The 12,857-nt window shown below is 39.6% G+C and overlaps 1 protein-coding gene across 1 annotated transcript in view; it reads right to left on the reverse strand.

The window, feature by feature from the left end:
- Positions 1–4,989: 4,989 nt before the first annotated feature.
- LOC126426941 (dephospho-CoA kinase) overlaps positions 4,990–12,857 on the reverse strand; it is a 42,744-nt gene continuing 34,876 nt past the window's right edge. The window contains exon 5 of the mRNA XM_050089046.1: positions 4,990–5,683. Within this exon, the coding sequence (XP_049945003.1) occupies positions 5,489–5,683 (195 nt within the window). The 3' untranslated portion in view covers positions 4,990–5,488. The remainder of the gene's footprint in view (positions 5,684–12,857) is intronic.

Here is a 12,857-nt window from a genome sequence, read left to right on the forward strand (position 1 = left end):
TTTGTCCACAGGACATTCTACAGACTACTCTGCCACGAAAATCTTGGCTACAACAAGATCCTTCAGGGATTCAGTTATTAAGGAATCTGTGGAAGTAAGTTTAGCAGAAGTTATTAATCGTTAAGCGGCTTTCTACTCGATATAGCTCAGGACCCGGTGATTTCTCAAATAGCTTCAGAAATGCAAAATTTTACACCTCATGTCCGGTGACAAAATTATTATTTTGACAACTGAATTTTAATCCCGCAGAGAGTGTGTACACATTATCACCTCTGTGCAAGTGCCTGGGCACCACAGATAGAGGAATGTTTGACAGATAGCAGTCACACAATGGAAACCTATACATGTGCACCACCGTATGAATTTGTGGTATAATGTTAGTGACAAGCACCATATATCCTCAGTGTAAACTCACCTGATGACTGCTAAATGGTTGTCAAATGAAACATAAGGTAAGATGTCGACATTACCTGGCTGCAAGCCCTTAATGTCATGGGACAGTGAACAAATGTAGAGGCGAGCTGATAGCTTTGGATCAAGCCGGTTCAGCTAACACACTAATGGCTAAGCCCAGGGAGTTGTATGGCTCCAACAGTCAGGGACAAAGCTGAGCATGAAATCTGGCAAGATTAATGAGTTGTACCATGTAAATATTTGGGAGCAACAATGTGTAGATGTGAGAAGTGGAAAATGATATGGATCGAGTTTTAGGTAAAGGAAAATAACAGCTTATGATTAATTGGTAGGATAGTGGGTAACTGCAGCTTGTCTTAAAAGGAAGAAGAACAGAAAGACAGCATACAAAACACTTGGATGTCATACACTGGAATACCGTTGCAGTGTGTCGGAACAGTATCAGGTGGGACCCGACAGGAGACATGGCATCTGGCATATACAAAGAAAGAGTGGTGCAAGTAATCACTGGATTGTGACCAATGGGAGAGAGTAACAAAAACATTGTGGAATCTCAACTGGAAGATGCTCTAAGGACCGCTGACAAGGGTCTGTACAAACTTCCCCTCACCGATTTGATTTGTATTAACAGAGTGTGTACTGCACGACTAGGGCTTTAACACGTATAAAGAGGAGGATGCAACTCTCATCTGTTTTTGAGAAAAGTGAGTTTGAAAATTACAAGTGTGCTTATGCTGTACACTTTGTTGGACCACCAGTGTTCACGTAATCAACATCCGAGTGAGTTAGTGTTCAATCTCAAAAGTGCTCAGTCTCCATACTTTTTGTGAGTTACCTGCACCAATATTCAGTGCTACGCTTCGATACTGTGCGATAACTGGGATCCATTTACGATTGTAAAGCAAGTTCGTTTTAAAATACACACGTTGAAAAAAATCAGTAGACATGCAAGAATTCAGCATTCATTGCATCTGCCATATGTTGCAATAACTATTGTTTTCCATTTTTATATGATCAGTATCGTCCATATTCCTGCAGTGCTGCGTAGATGAACATTATACTGATTTGATCGAATGTTCTTGTGTATTCTTTCATTTCCAATTTCTTTAACCCTTTATGGCAATGTTGCTCTGAAGCAACATCAAAATTGCACACTGAGTTCTGCAACATATTTCAAGTCTCTTCCTCAGATGGGTAGTGATGCTTGCAAGCAACATTTAAGCTATCAGACACAGCAGTATTCTGTTGTCTCTTGTGAAATGTTCGAGAGTAGCGCGCATCTTTAGCAGACATCTTGCAAGATTATGTGAGCACCAGTTACTGGTGCAGCGACTAGATTCAATTTTGCGACACAGTTACTGTGCAATGAAAACTGCTCATAAATGGAAAGAGGAAGTGAAAGGTGAGTTATTAAACAAATGCATTAGTGAAATCTTACCTGCAACAGGACTTACATTTTCTGGGAAGATGAATCCTAGATTTGAGTATCAGGTTGACATCTAGATCAGGAAACGAAATAAACAGGAGTTCTTGCACCAGTGAATGATATACGATATGACAGTTTTGGTCACTGGCCAGAGTACAGGCCATAACTGAAGATGAACCCTTTGTCCTCTGGAACAGCTGACCATAAAATGTAGAACTGTTCTGTGCTTCATAGCAAAAAGGAATTGTTTTAAAACGTTTCACATGCAGCAGTGTGAAATGCAACCATTTTTCAGACACAGGAACAACATTGTAGTATTTGGATTGTAGCACTCGCATGTATTTTATGGCCAGTTACCCTTACAACTAACATACTTTATTTTGAAACAGTGAACGAAAAATTGTTTACATGACCACATATGTCTAATTTAAGAAATTTAATACTATTTCCGTGTTAACCAACTAAAGGGCTAAGAAAAAACTATTTCTCCTTTTTTCATGTTAAAGACTGGGAAAAGAGTAAATGAATTATTAAATATCAATACTTTGCATAGTCATAATAAATCCATCATTGGGGTAGGGGGGAGGGGGCCAGAAGAAAAAGGGAGCACTGAGACTCGATCCAGAGACCTCACACTTATGAAACAAAGCGCTTACTCGCTCAGCTGCAGATTCTGTGAACAACAGTGGTCCTAAAAACCATACGACACGAGCGCGCCCACAACTTTCAAATTAAATTTTCTAAAAAACGGTTGATGGTTGTACCTTTCTGTTTAGATATGTTAAAGTCCTAGATATCTCCTACACACACTGTGAATACAAATCAAATTGGTGAGGGGAAGTTCATGCAGTCCTCCTGTGAGTACGTTTAGCACAAACTTATTTAGAAAGCTTCAAGAACTGTCTTTTGGGTCAGATACCATGAATAGTCTTCAGCCCCTGCAAATCTATCTCATTGCATATAAAATCAGACTACAACAACAAGTCGTACAGAGGTGTACAGGCAGTCATTCTTTCCACACTCAGCCCATACAAAGGAAATCATTTACAATACAATAAAAAGTACCATATGCCATGCGCTTCATTTTGATGTCCAGAGTGTGGGTGTAGATTGTAGACAGTGCTGTCCTTGTTAGCAGGCACACACTTCAACAAGTCAGGTATGTGTGGAATGCAAAAATATCGATGTGCTATGTAAATTAACCTCAGATTGGCACATGCGAGATCAAAGTAGGCACACACGGCCCCCACAAAGGACGGTGGTCCAAAAAATTTATGCGTACACACTCTACAAGGAGGGGTGAGTGGTTCTTGCAGCGAGAGTCTAGGAAACAGTGCTTTGTATACAATGCGTACAAAATGTTCTGTTTGACTAAACAGGGCTTTCAGAACAGCAAGCCGGTTTCAGGTTTTGGTGCTTGCAGCTTTAGTCAAAAGAAACTGATGACAATCTCACTAAGTGAATTAAATTTACCACAGAAAGATTAGCCAAACAGGGGAAGCAGTGAGCAATCTGCTCACTACAGCCCCATATCACCGATAATTTGGAGTATTACCGCATTCCAGTATAATGAAATACCTCTAAGGGCATACTCTATTGACACAAGCAGACCGGATTCGGAAAATATGGTTCTTTTGAAACCCACTGCCTCTTTAATCGTACGACATAATGAGTGCTATCAACAGGGGATCCCAAGTTGATTCCCTATTTCTAATTTTCCAAAAGGCCTTTGACACTTTTACTCACAAGTAGCTTCTAGTAAAATTGTGTGGTAAGGTTTCAACTGTGCAACTGGATTCACGAATTCCTGTTGGAAAGGTCACAGGTCGTAGTACCTAATGGGAAATGACTGAGTGAAACGGAACTAATATCTGATGTTCCCACGGATTTGCTATGGGCTCTCTACTGTTCTTAATCTATATAAACAATTCAGGAGACAAACTGAGCAGGCACCTTTGAGTGTTTGCACGTGATGCTGTCATTTATCATCTAAAAAGTCATCAGCACACCAACACAAATTGCAAAATTTAGATTAGATATCTGTATGGGGCCTATAGTTGTGGTTGACCCTAAACAATAAAAAGTGAGAAATTGTCCACATCAGTACTTAAAAAATCCATTAAATTTTTGTTACATAATATATCACATAAATTTAAAGGTTGTCAATTTAACTAAATTCCTAGATATTAAAATAACTAAAAATTCTAACTATCACAGAAATTGCTGTTGGGAATGCGAACAAAAGACAGTTTTATTTGCACAACACTCAGAAGTGCGAAGAAATCTACTAAAGGGGCTCCCGACACAACACTCGTCTGATCTCTTCTGGAGTTTTGCTGTGCAGCACGAAATCCTTATAAGATAGAATTGACATATGACATCAAAAAATTTCAGACAAGGGCAGCTCGTTTTGTATTATCACAAAATATGATATCATACCTAAGTTTGGGTGATTAAGAGAAAGCCATTTTTATTTATGATGAGATCTTTTCATGAAATTTTGATCACTAACTTCCGCTGTGAGCAAAAACATTTTGTCGACTCCCAATTATACAGGGAGGAACAATTATCATGATAACATAATGACAATATTATCAAAAGGACACATTACTAATCACCATATAGTGGAGGTGTTGAGTTGAAGATAGGCACAACCTGTCAGCGACTCAACATTCCCACTGTATGTTTAGTAGCAATCTGTCCTTTTCCTATTGTCATTATTCCATCCTGGATATTCCATTGTTTGTTATTGTGATAAAAATAAGAGAAATTGGCAGCTTGCACAGAAAAATTTAGGAATTCATTTGTCACACATACTATTTAAAAATTGAACAGTCATGAAATTGTCCAAGTAGTTCTGTGAACTTTGCATGTGCTACCTATAACTCAGCACCTCCTCTCTTCACTATATTACTCATTTTAAACAGGGAGTATCCACCGCTGTATTCAGAAATATGCCACAAAACTTTTAGGGAGGAAAGTATCCAGAATTCTGAAAGCAGTAAGCAGCTGAACTGTTTCCCAAATCACGGCAGTTTAATCGTTCTCACACTGCGCTGTGTCGACAACCTCTGTAAAATTGGTTCTTCCCAGTCCTACTTGTTGCCACTTTATCCTTATGCCATTTCCAATCGAGTGAAAGACAAGTATGGAAACAAACATTGTTTATTTAGATACACTGTCTGTTGTTTACAAGAACAATTATCTCAATAATGTGCCTGCCTCGGTTTCCACAACAAATGAGCAGAATAATACAATGCAGAGTAGTGGGTTCTGTACAACTTAAAGCATAAACACGTACAGTCACAACAGATACACACTGTAGGAGTGGATGTACGGATGACCTAAGGAGTCAGAAATGACACAAACTGGTGTTTCTCTAAGAATCACTGTCGCTCACACACACACACACACACACACGCGCGCGCTAATAGCAAGGTTTACGGAACGAAACCCCGTACAACTACGAGAAACACCTCCCGAAACTCTGCAGCAGACACCGGCACAAGTCCAAACTACCTCACAGAATGGCACTTCTCGCCGGCACGCGGGAGGCGTTTCACCCCGTCAGTCCTCTCGAAAGGAGCGATCGGAGTGCCTCCAGACTGCCGCATCCCGACGTGGCGAACTCCCGTACCGTGCTCCGCACTACCTCCTGAGCGGCTCCAGGACACCGGGCCGGCCGGCAGAGCGACCTCCGCGGTGCGCCGTGCCCGCGGCGAACCACCACCACCAGGCGGCGAGGGCGGCGCCTGCGACGCCCGCCGTGGCCCCGAGGATGAGCAGCAGGCGCAGGCGCCAGTGAGCGCGCGAGGCGCGCAGCGTGTTTATGATGCGCACCACCTGTCAGAAAAAGTCGGACGTCCCCTGTGGTAATGTCCCCTAGTTGAAGGTGAAGCGAGGGCTGCTAGGCAGCCTTTAAGACATAAAATTGTTTATCACATAATTGGAGAAAAAGAGGACTTCGTTACCTTAAATCTTGTAACTCGTGCTGTCTCACAAAAAACAAGGTGTAACTACAACCGACAGATATTGTGATAGAGGTAAGGTAAGCAAGATCCCAACACGATCCTAGTAGATAGTGTCGGAAGTTCCATGCGGCTTTTCACGGATGATGCTGTAGTATACAGAGAAGTCGCAGCATTAGAAAATTGTAGCGAAATGCAGGAAGATCTGCAGCGGACAGGCACTTGGTGCAGGGAGTGGCAACTGACCCTTAACATAGACAAATGTAATGTATTGCAAATACATAGAAAGAAGGATCCTTTATTGTATGATTATACGATAGCGGAACAAACACTGGCAGTAGTTACTTCTGTCAAATATCTGGGAGTACGCGTGCAGAATGATTTGAAGTGGAATGATCATATAAAATTAATTGTCGGTAAGGCGGGTACTAGGTCGAAACTCGTTGGGAGAGTCCTTTGAAAATGTTGTCCATCGACAAAGGAGGTGGCTTACAAAATACTCGTTCGACCTATACTTGAGTATTGCTCATCAGTGTGGGATCCGTACCAGGTCAGGTTGACGGAGGAGATAGAGAAGATCCAAAGAAGAGGGGCGCGTTTCGTCACAGGGTTATCTGGTAAGAGTGATAGCGTTATGCAGATGTTTAACAAACTCGAGTGGCAGACTCTGCAAGACAGGCACTCTGCATCGTGGTGTAGCTTGCTGTCCAGCTTTCGAGAGGGTGCGTTTCTGGATGAGGTATCTAATATATTGCTTCCCCCTACTTATACCTCCCGAGGAGATCACGAATGTAAAATTAGACAGATTCGAGCGTGCATGGAGGCTTTCCGGCAGTCGTTCTTCCCGCGAACCATACGCGAGTGGAACAGGAAAGGGAGGTAATGACAGTGGCACGTAAAGTGCCCTCCGCCACACACTGTTGGGTGGCTTGCGGATTATAAATGTAGATGTAGATGTAGAATTACAACAAATCCCAACAGGTCTACGATCGCTCAGACCCTTAAGGGAAGTTGGAACACTCTATCCCGACAATGTTAAATTTAGTGACTTGGCTTCCCTGTATTTCAGGAACCACTGTAGCCATTGACATAAAACTTTTATAGGACATTAAACTGTATGTCCTGAGTCTACTGTACTACAATAACTGCATTTCAGCCTCTGTGTATTTTTTAACTACACGGTTAAAATTGGGGGTACTTTTTTTGTACGTCATCCTAAATAATTTTGATTATACACAACACTATATAGTTCTTTTAGTTCAGTAGACTCAGGATATGTATGTTATTAATCCCCGAAAATTTGAATACTCTACTCGAAGTGGTTTCTGAGATTTAGGGAAAAATGCAACAGAGAATGTAAATTTTCGGGAACGGCTTCTAAAGTCACAAAAGACTGTAACTCACTTAATATATGCTTAATTTTTTATTTTTAGTCACTCAGAAGTACCCTGCACCATACAGTATATCATCCTCTTGATCTTTTTCCAAGTTTTTTTCTTCTTTCTGCACTCCTTAGTGGCCAACTCTGCTTTATTAATGCAAACCTTGTCCATCCATTCAAGTTCTCTGGTGCAGTTTGCTCCAGAATTAATTCCCATATGCTATAGCACTTTCACCCTACCAATGTTGCCATCATTAAAAGCAATAACAGCATCAATGACCACCCACTTTAGTGTCTTCATTCCAACAAAAACGTTTTTGGTAAGCAAGTCCATATAAGATTATTGAACGACTCATTGGGATTTTGAATCTGATTGTGTAGACACTTCTTCAGCAATTTAGGACTTGCCAGATCTCTGTAAATAGGTTTTACGATATCCATGACTGTTGCTGGGATGGAATGTTTATGGCTGTATGAACTGTGTAAGTACTGAGCACTGCGGTATTTGCACCATGAATCAGGTCCAGGAGGGCAAAGGTGGTGTACTGGTTTTTCATCAGTTGACAGTCTGTGGAAGAAAATAATCCATACTGCCTGCTTCATTTTCAACAAATCTTCAGTATTATTTCTAATGGCCATCCCATAGTATGGCTGTAGTTCATCATTTTGCCTGTAAGCCTGCCCTTGTGGCTTTACCATCATCAGAAACTTTCTTGTCTCTCAAACTTTGTTTCAACGTCCTCAACCTGGTGCCCATCCTCTTCTGGACATGACCAACACATTCCAGTTTTGTGGTAATCTTCTCACCATAAGGCTGAGTGGCTACTACACTGTTATATGCTTTTGAGTCTCCATCACCTAAGAACTTAGTGTAACACACTCCCCTTTCATTCACAGATTGTCTAAAAATATCAAAAGCTGCAGAGACCTCCATACCACCACCTGTTCCTTCATAATTTCTGTCAAAGATATGCCCTTCTTCATTCCCTGATTTACACTTATAACAATGTTTGGTTAAAATCTGGAAATCTATTACCTTTGCAGTATCCACACTGGTCACCGTAGCAACAGAATTCTTAGAACTGTAGCCGTACTTCTACCCCAAGTGCCATCAAAAGCTACTGGTATGTCACTCATACCATCATTTATTTCAACAGCTTCGTTTGCAGCACCCTTCACTGACTCGCATGCAACAGATTCCACAGCAGCTCCAATACATCCTGAATACTTGTCAATGTTACAAGGTGGGCGTGGCATATTCATCACGGCACACATTGCTTCTGCTGCAGTGAGTTCTTTACCAATACCTCTCAATCCATAAAGCCACCTAACATTTACTTCAAAAAAATTATCTATACACTTATCAGAATTCCAAAATGAATGAGTATATTTACAGCTGGCACAATTAATGATAAGTTTCCTGGCTAGCCCAACTGATACCTCACTGTCTTCATGTAAACTAACTGGCCCTCCACATATTTTACAACACACACACATTCACCTAACACCCTTGTTAGGATGTTTAAGGCTACCATCTGCATCACTTTCATTTTGAGAAGACTGTGTATCATAATGTTTTATTTTAATCTTCAAAGCAGTAATGGGTGTTTCTCTAGATACTGACGAGTTTGCCTGCATTTCAATGTCTGTATCTTGACATACCACATGTTGAACACTTCAATTTGGCATCAACTTTTTGAGAGATTTACCAATCTATTCACCACTTTTCCTCAGAAAAACGTTAGCACTTTGACACACACTGCGTGTTTATACTATGAAACGATAATGTTTTCGACAGTGCTACCAATACAAACATGTAATTTAACTTTTATATTACAACAATCCACAGCCTTCTATCCTTCCATATAAAAAAATAATTTTATTGGATCTTGAAGTAATGCACATAAAAATGTTAACATTTTCAACCAGTGTAGATTATATTTAAAAAAATAAAATAAAATTCTTCCCGTGTGAGTTTATAAGTGATATATATACCATTTTATTCAGAAAATTACCGATTTTATAATGAGATAAAAATCCGGAAAAAAAAAATTCTGTTCTAACTCCCCTTAATATGAAAATGAAGGGAGGCAGCCATAAGTTTACCGAAGAAGGCTGACAAGACTCATTAAAATATAAATTATGCACTCTAATCCATTGCCATATTGTCTGGAAGCAGCAAAATATTGCTGGACCCAACAGGGTACTGACCATAAAGAGAAACTAGATACATTCCAATACTACTAGATGTAGTGAGAGAGAGGGAGAGAGAGAGAGAGAGAGAGAGAGAGAGAGAGAGAGAGTGGAGGCGGGGGGGGGGGGGGGGGGGGGGGGGGCGCCCCATCTCTGACTACAATAAAGAGAAATAGTGAAGCTTCACAAAGCATTAACGCCCCCATAAATGAGCAAACTCATTTGTCAAATTCATCCTCGTCTAGCCACAGATATGGAAAGCAAGACCATACACATTCAAACAATGTTTGTCAGTTTAACCTCATTTCAAAACAGACGTTGTTCATGTTCGTGAGAATTATAACAATTGTGAAAATGACCACAAATGCAGACAAAGCAGTCCTTACTCTGACTTTGGCACTGTGTTTAAAGAAGAACAAAACATGATAGTGGTCCAGGGAATTGGCTTAAAAGGAGAGAGAAATACAGACACGAAAAAGTGTTTATGGAAATGTTACATTCCGAACATGATGATTATACCAACTCTCTGCAGATGGACAGTGAAACTGTTAATAACCTGATTTTGTTCATTACCTCTTCCTGTATAACATATGCCTGGGAATGATGAACACCTATACAGTTCTGGTAGTTGCCAGTACTACTTTGTTTTTATCTTTGATCATAGTTTCAACAGCTGTGGAAATTCAAGATACAGGGAGAAAAATTGTAATAAAACTATTTTCACTAGACAAATGCAGTGAAACATTGGCACAAACAATGTCTGCCATTTGTCAAACATTCCATCAATCGAAATTTCTCACAATACATCAAACACTATTTATGCCTGACAAACATGTCCAAAAGCACCATTTACGGTCAAATGTTTGACAAAAGTGAAGTTTGATAAACTGTTTGATCTTGTATTGGAGCCTTTATGCTATTTAAATGTTTTTTGAGGGTCAATTGTGCTAACATAATGACATGAAATTGCAGCAGAAGTATTAGTAGTGGTGTTAGTAACATAATTTTCAGTGGTAGTAGTTGCTGAAAAGATAGGTGGTGGTCGCAGTAGTGGTAATACAGAATTTTTATAATTATAAGAGTTATATTGCTTATTATTGTAATGGTATTATATGTTGTTGTTACAGTACTAATAGCAGTGGGTATTAAGATAACTGTAAAATGCGTCAACAAAATTTGAAATAAAGACAATCTGTCGCTCTTTTCTGTCACAATAAAGAAAGCACATAGGTAAACTACATGTAGATTAGTTTATAGGTAGCCATCTAGAAGTTACGAGGGATAGTAGCAAAATGAAATAAAGATAAGGAAAAAGTAATATTATAGACACCAAACTTAAAGTCTAGACTAGACAAACGTTAAAGGCAGGAAAAATAAACATATCATCACAGATATTCACATAATACTCCGTTGTCTCCATCAAGAAAGTGGACCGTGATAAATATCATGCGGTTATAAATAAAGTGCACCTACTCACAGAGCCCCAATGTGGGCTGTAATTATAGTGTGGCAGCGAAACTTGGTAGATATTCTAAAGCGTTAATGCAGAACCAATTTCTGCTGGAAAAAAAAATTAGTTCCAGTTTTAGTCACCAGGTGCACAATTTGTACTGTACAGGATCTCATCGTCGTCTCTGATGCTGATTTTGAACAAACTATGTAACAGTAGTTCATAATGACACCAACATTATGATTCATTTGTTTGTGTTTTTCTGCCCATGTTCAATTACTAACCATTATATATGGAAACATTTCTAAACATCTGTCTTGCATTCACAGTGCCAGATTTGCCTCTGGTGGCCAAAATTGGAAATAATTTTATTTCTAGCATAAATCTGTTCTGCGTTAATGCATTAGAATATCTACTGAGTTTTGCTACCAGATGATAGTTACAATCCACATTTGACTTCTGTGAGTAGTTGCACATCCACTCTCTAAATAGTCATCTGCTCATTCATCTTCCATGATCTAGGTTAGTAATATACACTGAAATTGAGTGTAGCAAAGTAAAACTGCTGAATTCCATTTTCAAATGCTTCTTTACAATATAAAATACAGAAGTATTGCCTCAACTTAATTCTCACACCACAACAAAGATAGGGGATATAGATATTAGTGCCAGTGATGTTGAGAAACAGCTAAAACCGTTAAAAATGAACAAAGCTCCAGGGCCTAAAGCAATCACTATCAGATTCTATACCAAATTCGCATCTAAGTTTGCCCTTTTTTAACCGTAAATTACTGTAGATCCATTTAACACAGTGGTTGGAAGAAAGCACACATACACCTGCCTTCCAAGATGGGCAGCAGAAGTGATCCAATATCTTTGACATCCATTACTTGTAGAATCTTACAACATATTCTGAGCTCAAATGGAATAAAGTATCCCAAACAGAATGACCTCCTCCATGCCAACCAACACAGATTCTGAAACCTAACATGCACTTTCCCCACTACATCTTGAAAGCCACAGATCAAGGTAGTCACGTAAATGTAGCATTTCTTAAATTCCGAAAAGCATTCGATCTACTACCACACCAACACTTATTATCGAACATACAAGTATACGGAGCATTGAGCAAAATTTGTGACTTCACTGACAATTTCTTGGAAGGGAGGATGTTACATGTTATCTTGGATGGAGAATCTTGAGACATGTGCTAGTAACTTTGGGTGTGCCCTACTGATGTGTATTGGGACCCTTGCCATGCATGTTCTACATCAACACTAGAACTGCCAACAGGAAATTTTTGAACCACAGCAAAATTTTAACACCCCCCCCCCCCCCCCCCAAAAAAAAAAAATCACCTAATTGTTTTGGGAGGCGAATTAAGATTAATGACATTTAATATTTCTTAGTCTAGTCAAAACAATGCCCCAGGAGTAGACAACATTCCATTATAATTACTGATAGCCTTGGGAGAGAGCCAGCCCTGACAAAACTCTCCCATCTGGTGAGCAAGATGTATGAGATAGGCGAAATACCCTCAGGCTTCGAGAAGGATATAATAATTACAATCCTAAAGAAAGCAGGTGTTGACAGGTGTGAAAATTACCGAACTCCCAGTTTAATAAGTCCCAGCTGCAAAATACTAACACAAATTCTTTAAATACTAATGGAAAAACTGGTAGGACAGATCAGTTTGAATTCCGTAGAAATGTTGGAAGACATGAGGCAATAATGACTTACCTTAGAAAATAGATTAAGGAAAGGCAAATTTACATTTCTAGCATTTGTAGACTTAGAGAAAGCTTTTGACAATGTTGACTGGAATACTCTCTTTCAAATTCTGAAGGTGGCAGGGGTAAAATGCAGGAAGCGAAAGGCTATTTGCAATTTATAGAGAAACCAGATGGCAGTTGTAAGAGTAGCAGTAGTTGGGAAGGGAGTAAGACAGGGTTGTAGCCTCTCCCCAAAGTTATTGAATCTGTATATTGAGCAAGCAATAAAGGAAACAAAAGAAAAATTTTGAGT

This window comes from Schistocerca serialis, chromosome 11, assembly GCF_023864345.2.
Source record: "Schistocerca serialis cubense isolate TAMUIC-IGC-003099 chromosome 11, iqSchSeri2.2, whole genome shotgun sequence".
Taxonomy (NCBI): domain Eukaryota; kingdom Metazoa; phylum Arthropoda; class Insecta; order Orthoptera; family Acrididae; genus Schistocerca; species Schistocerca serialis.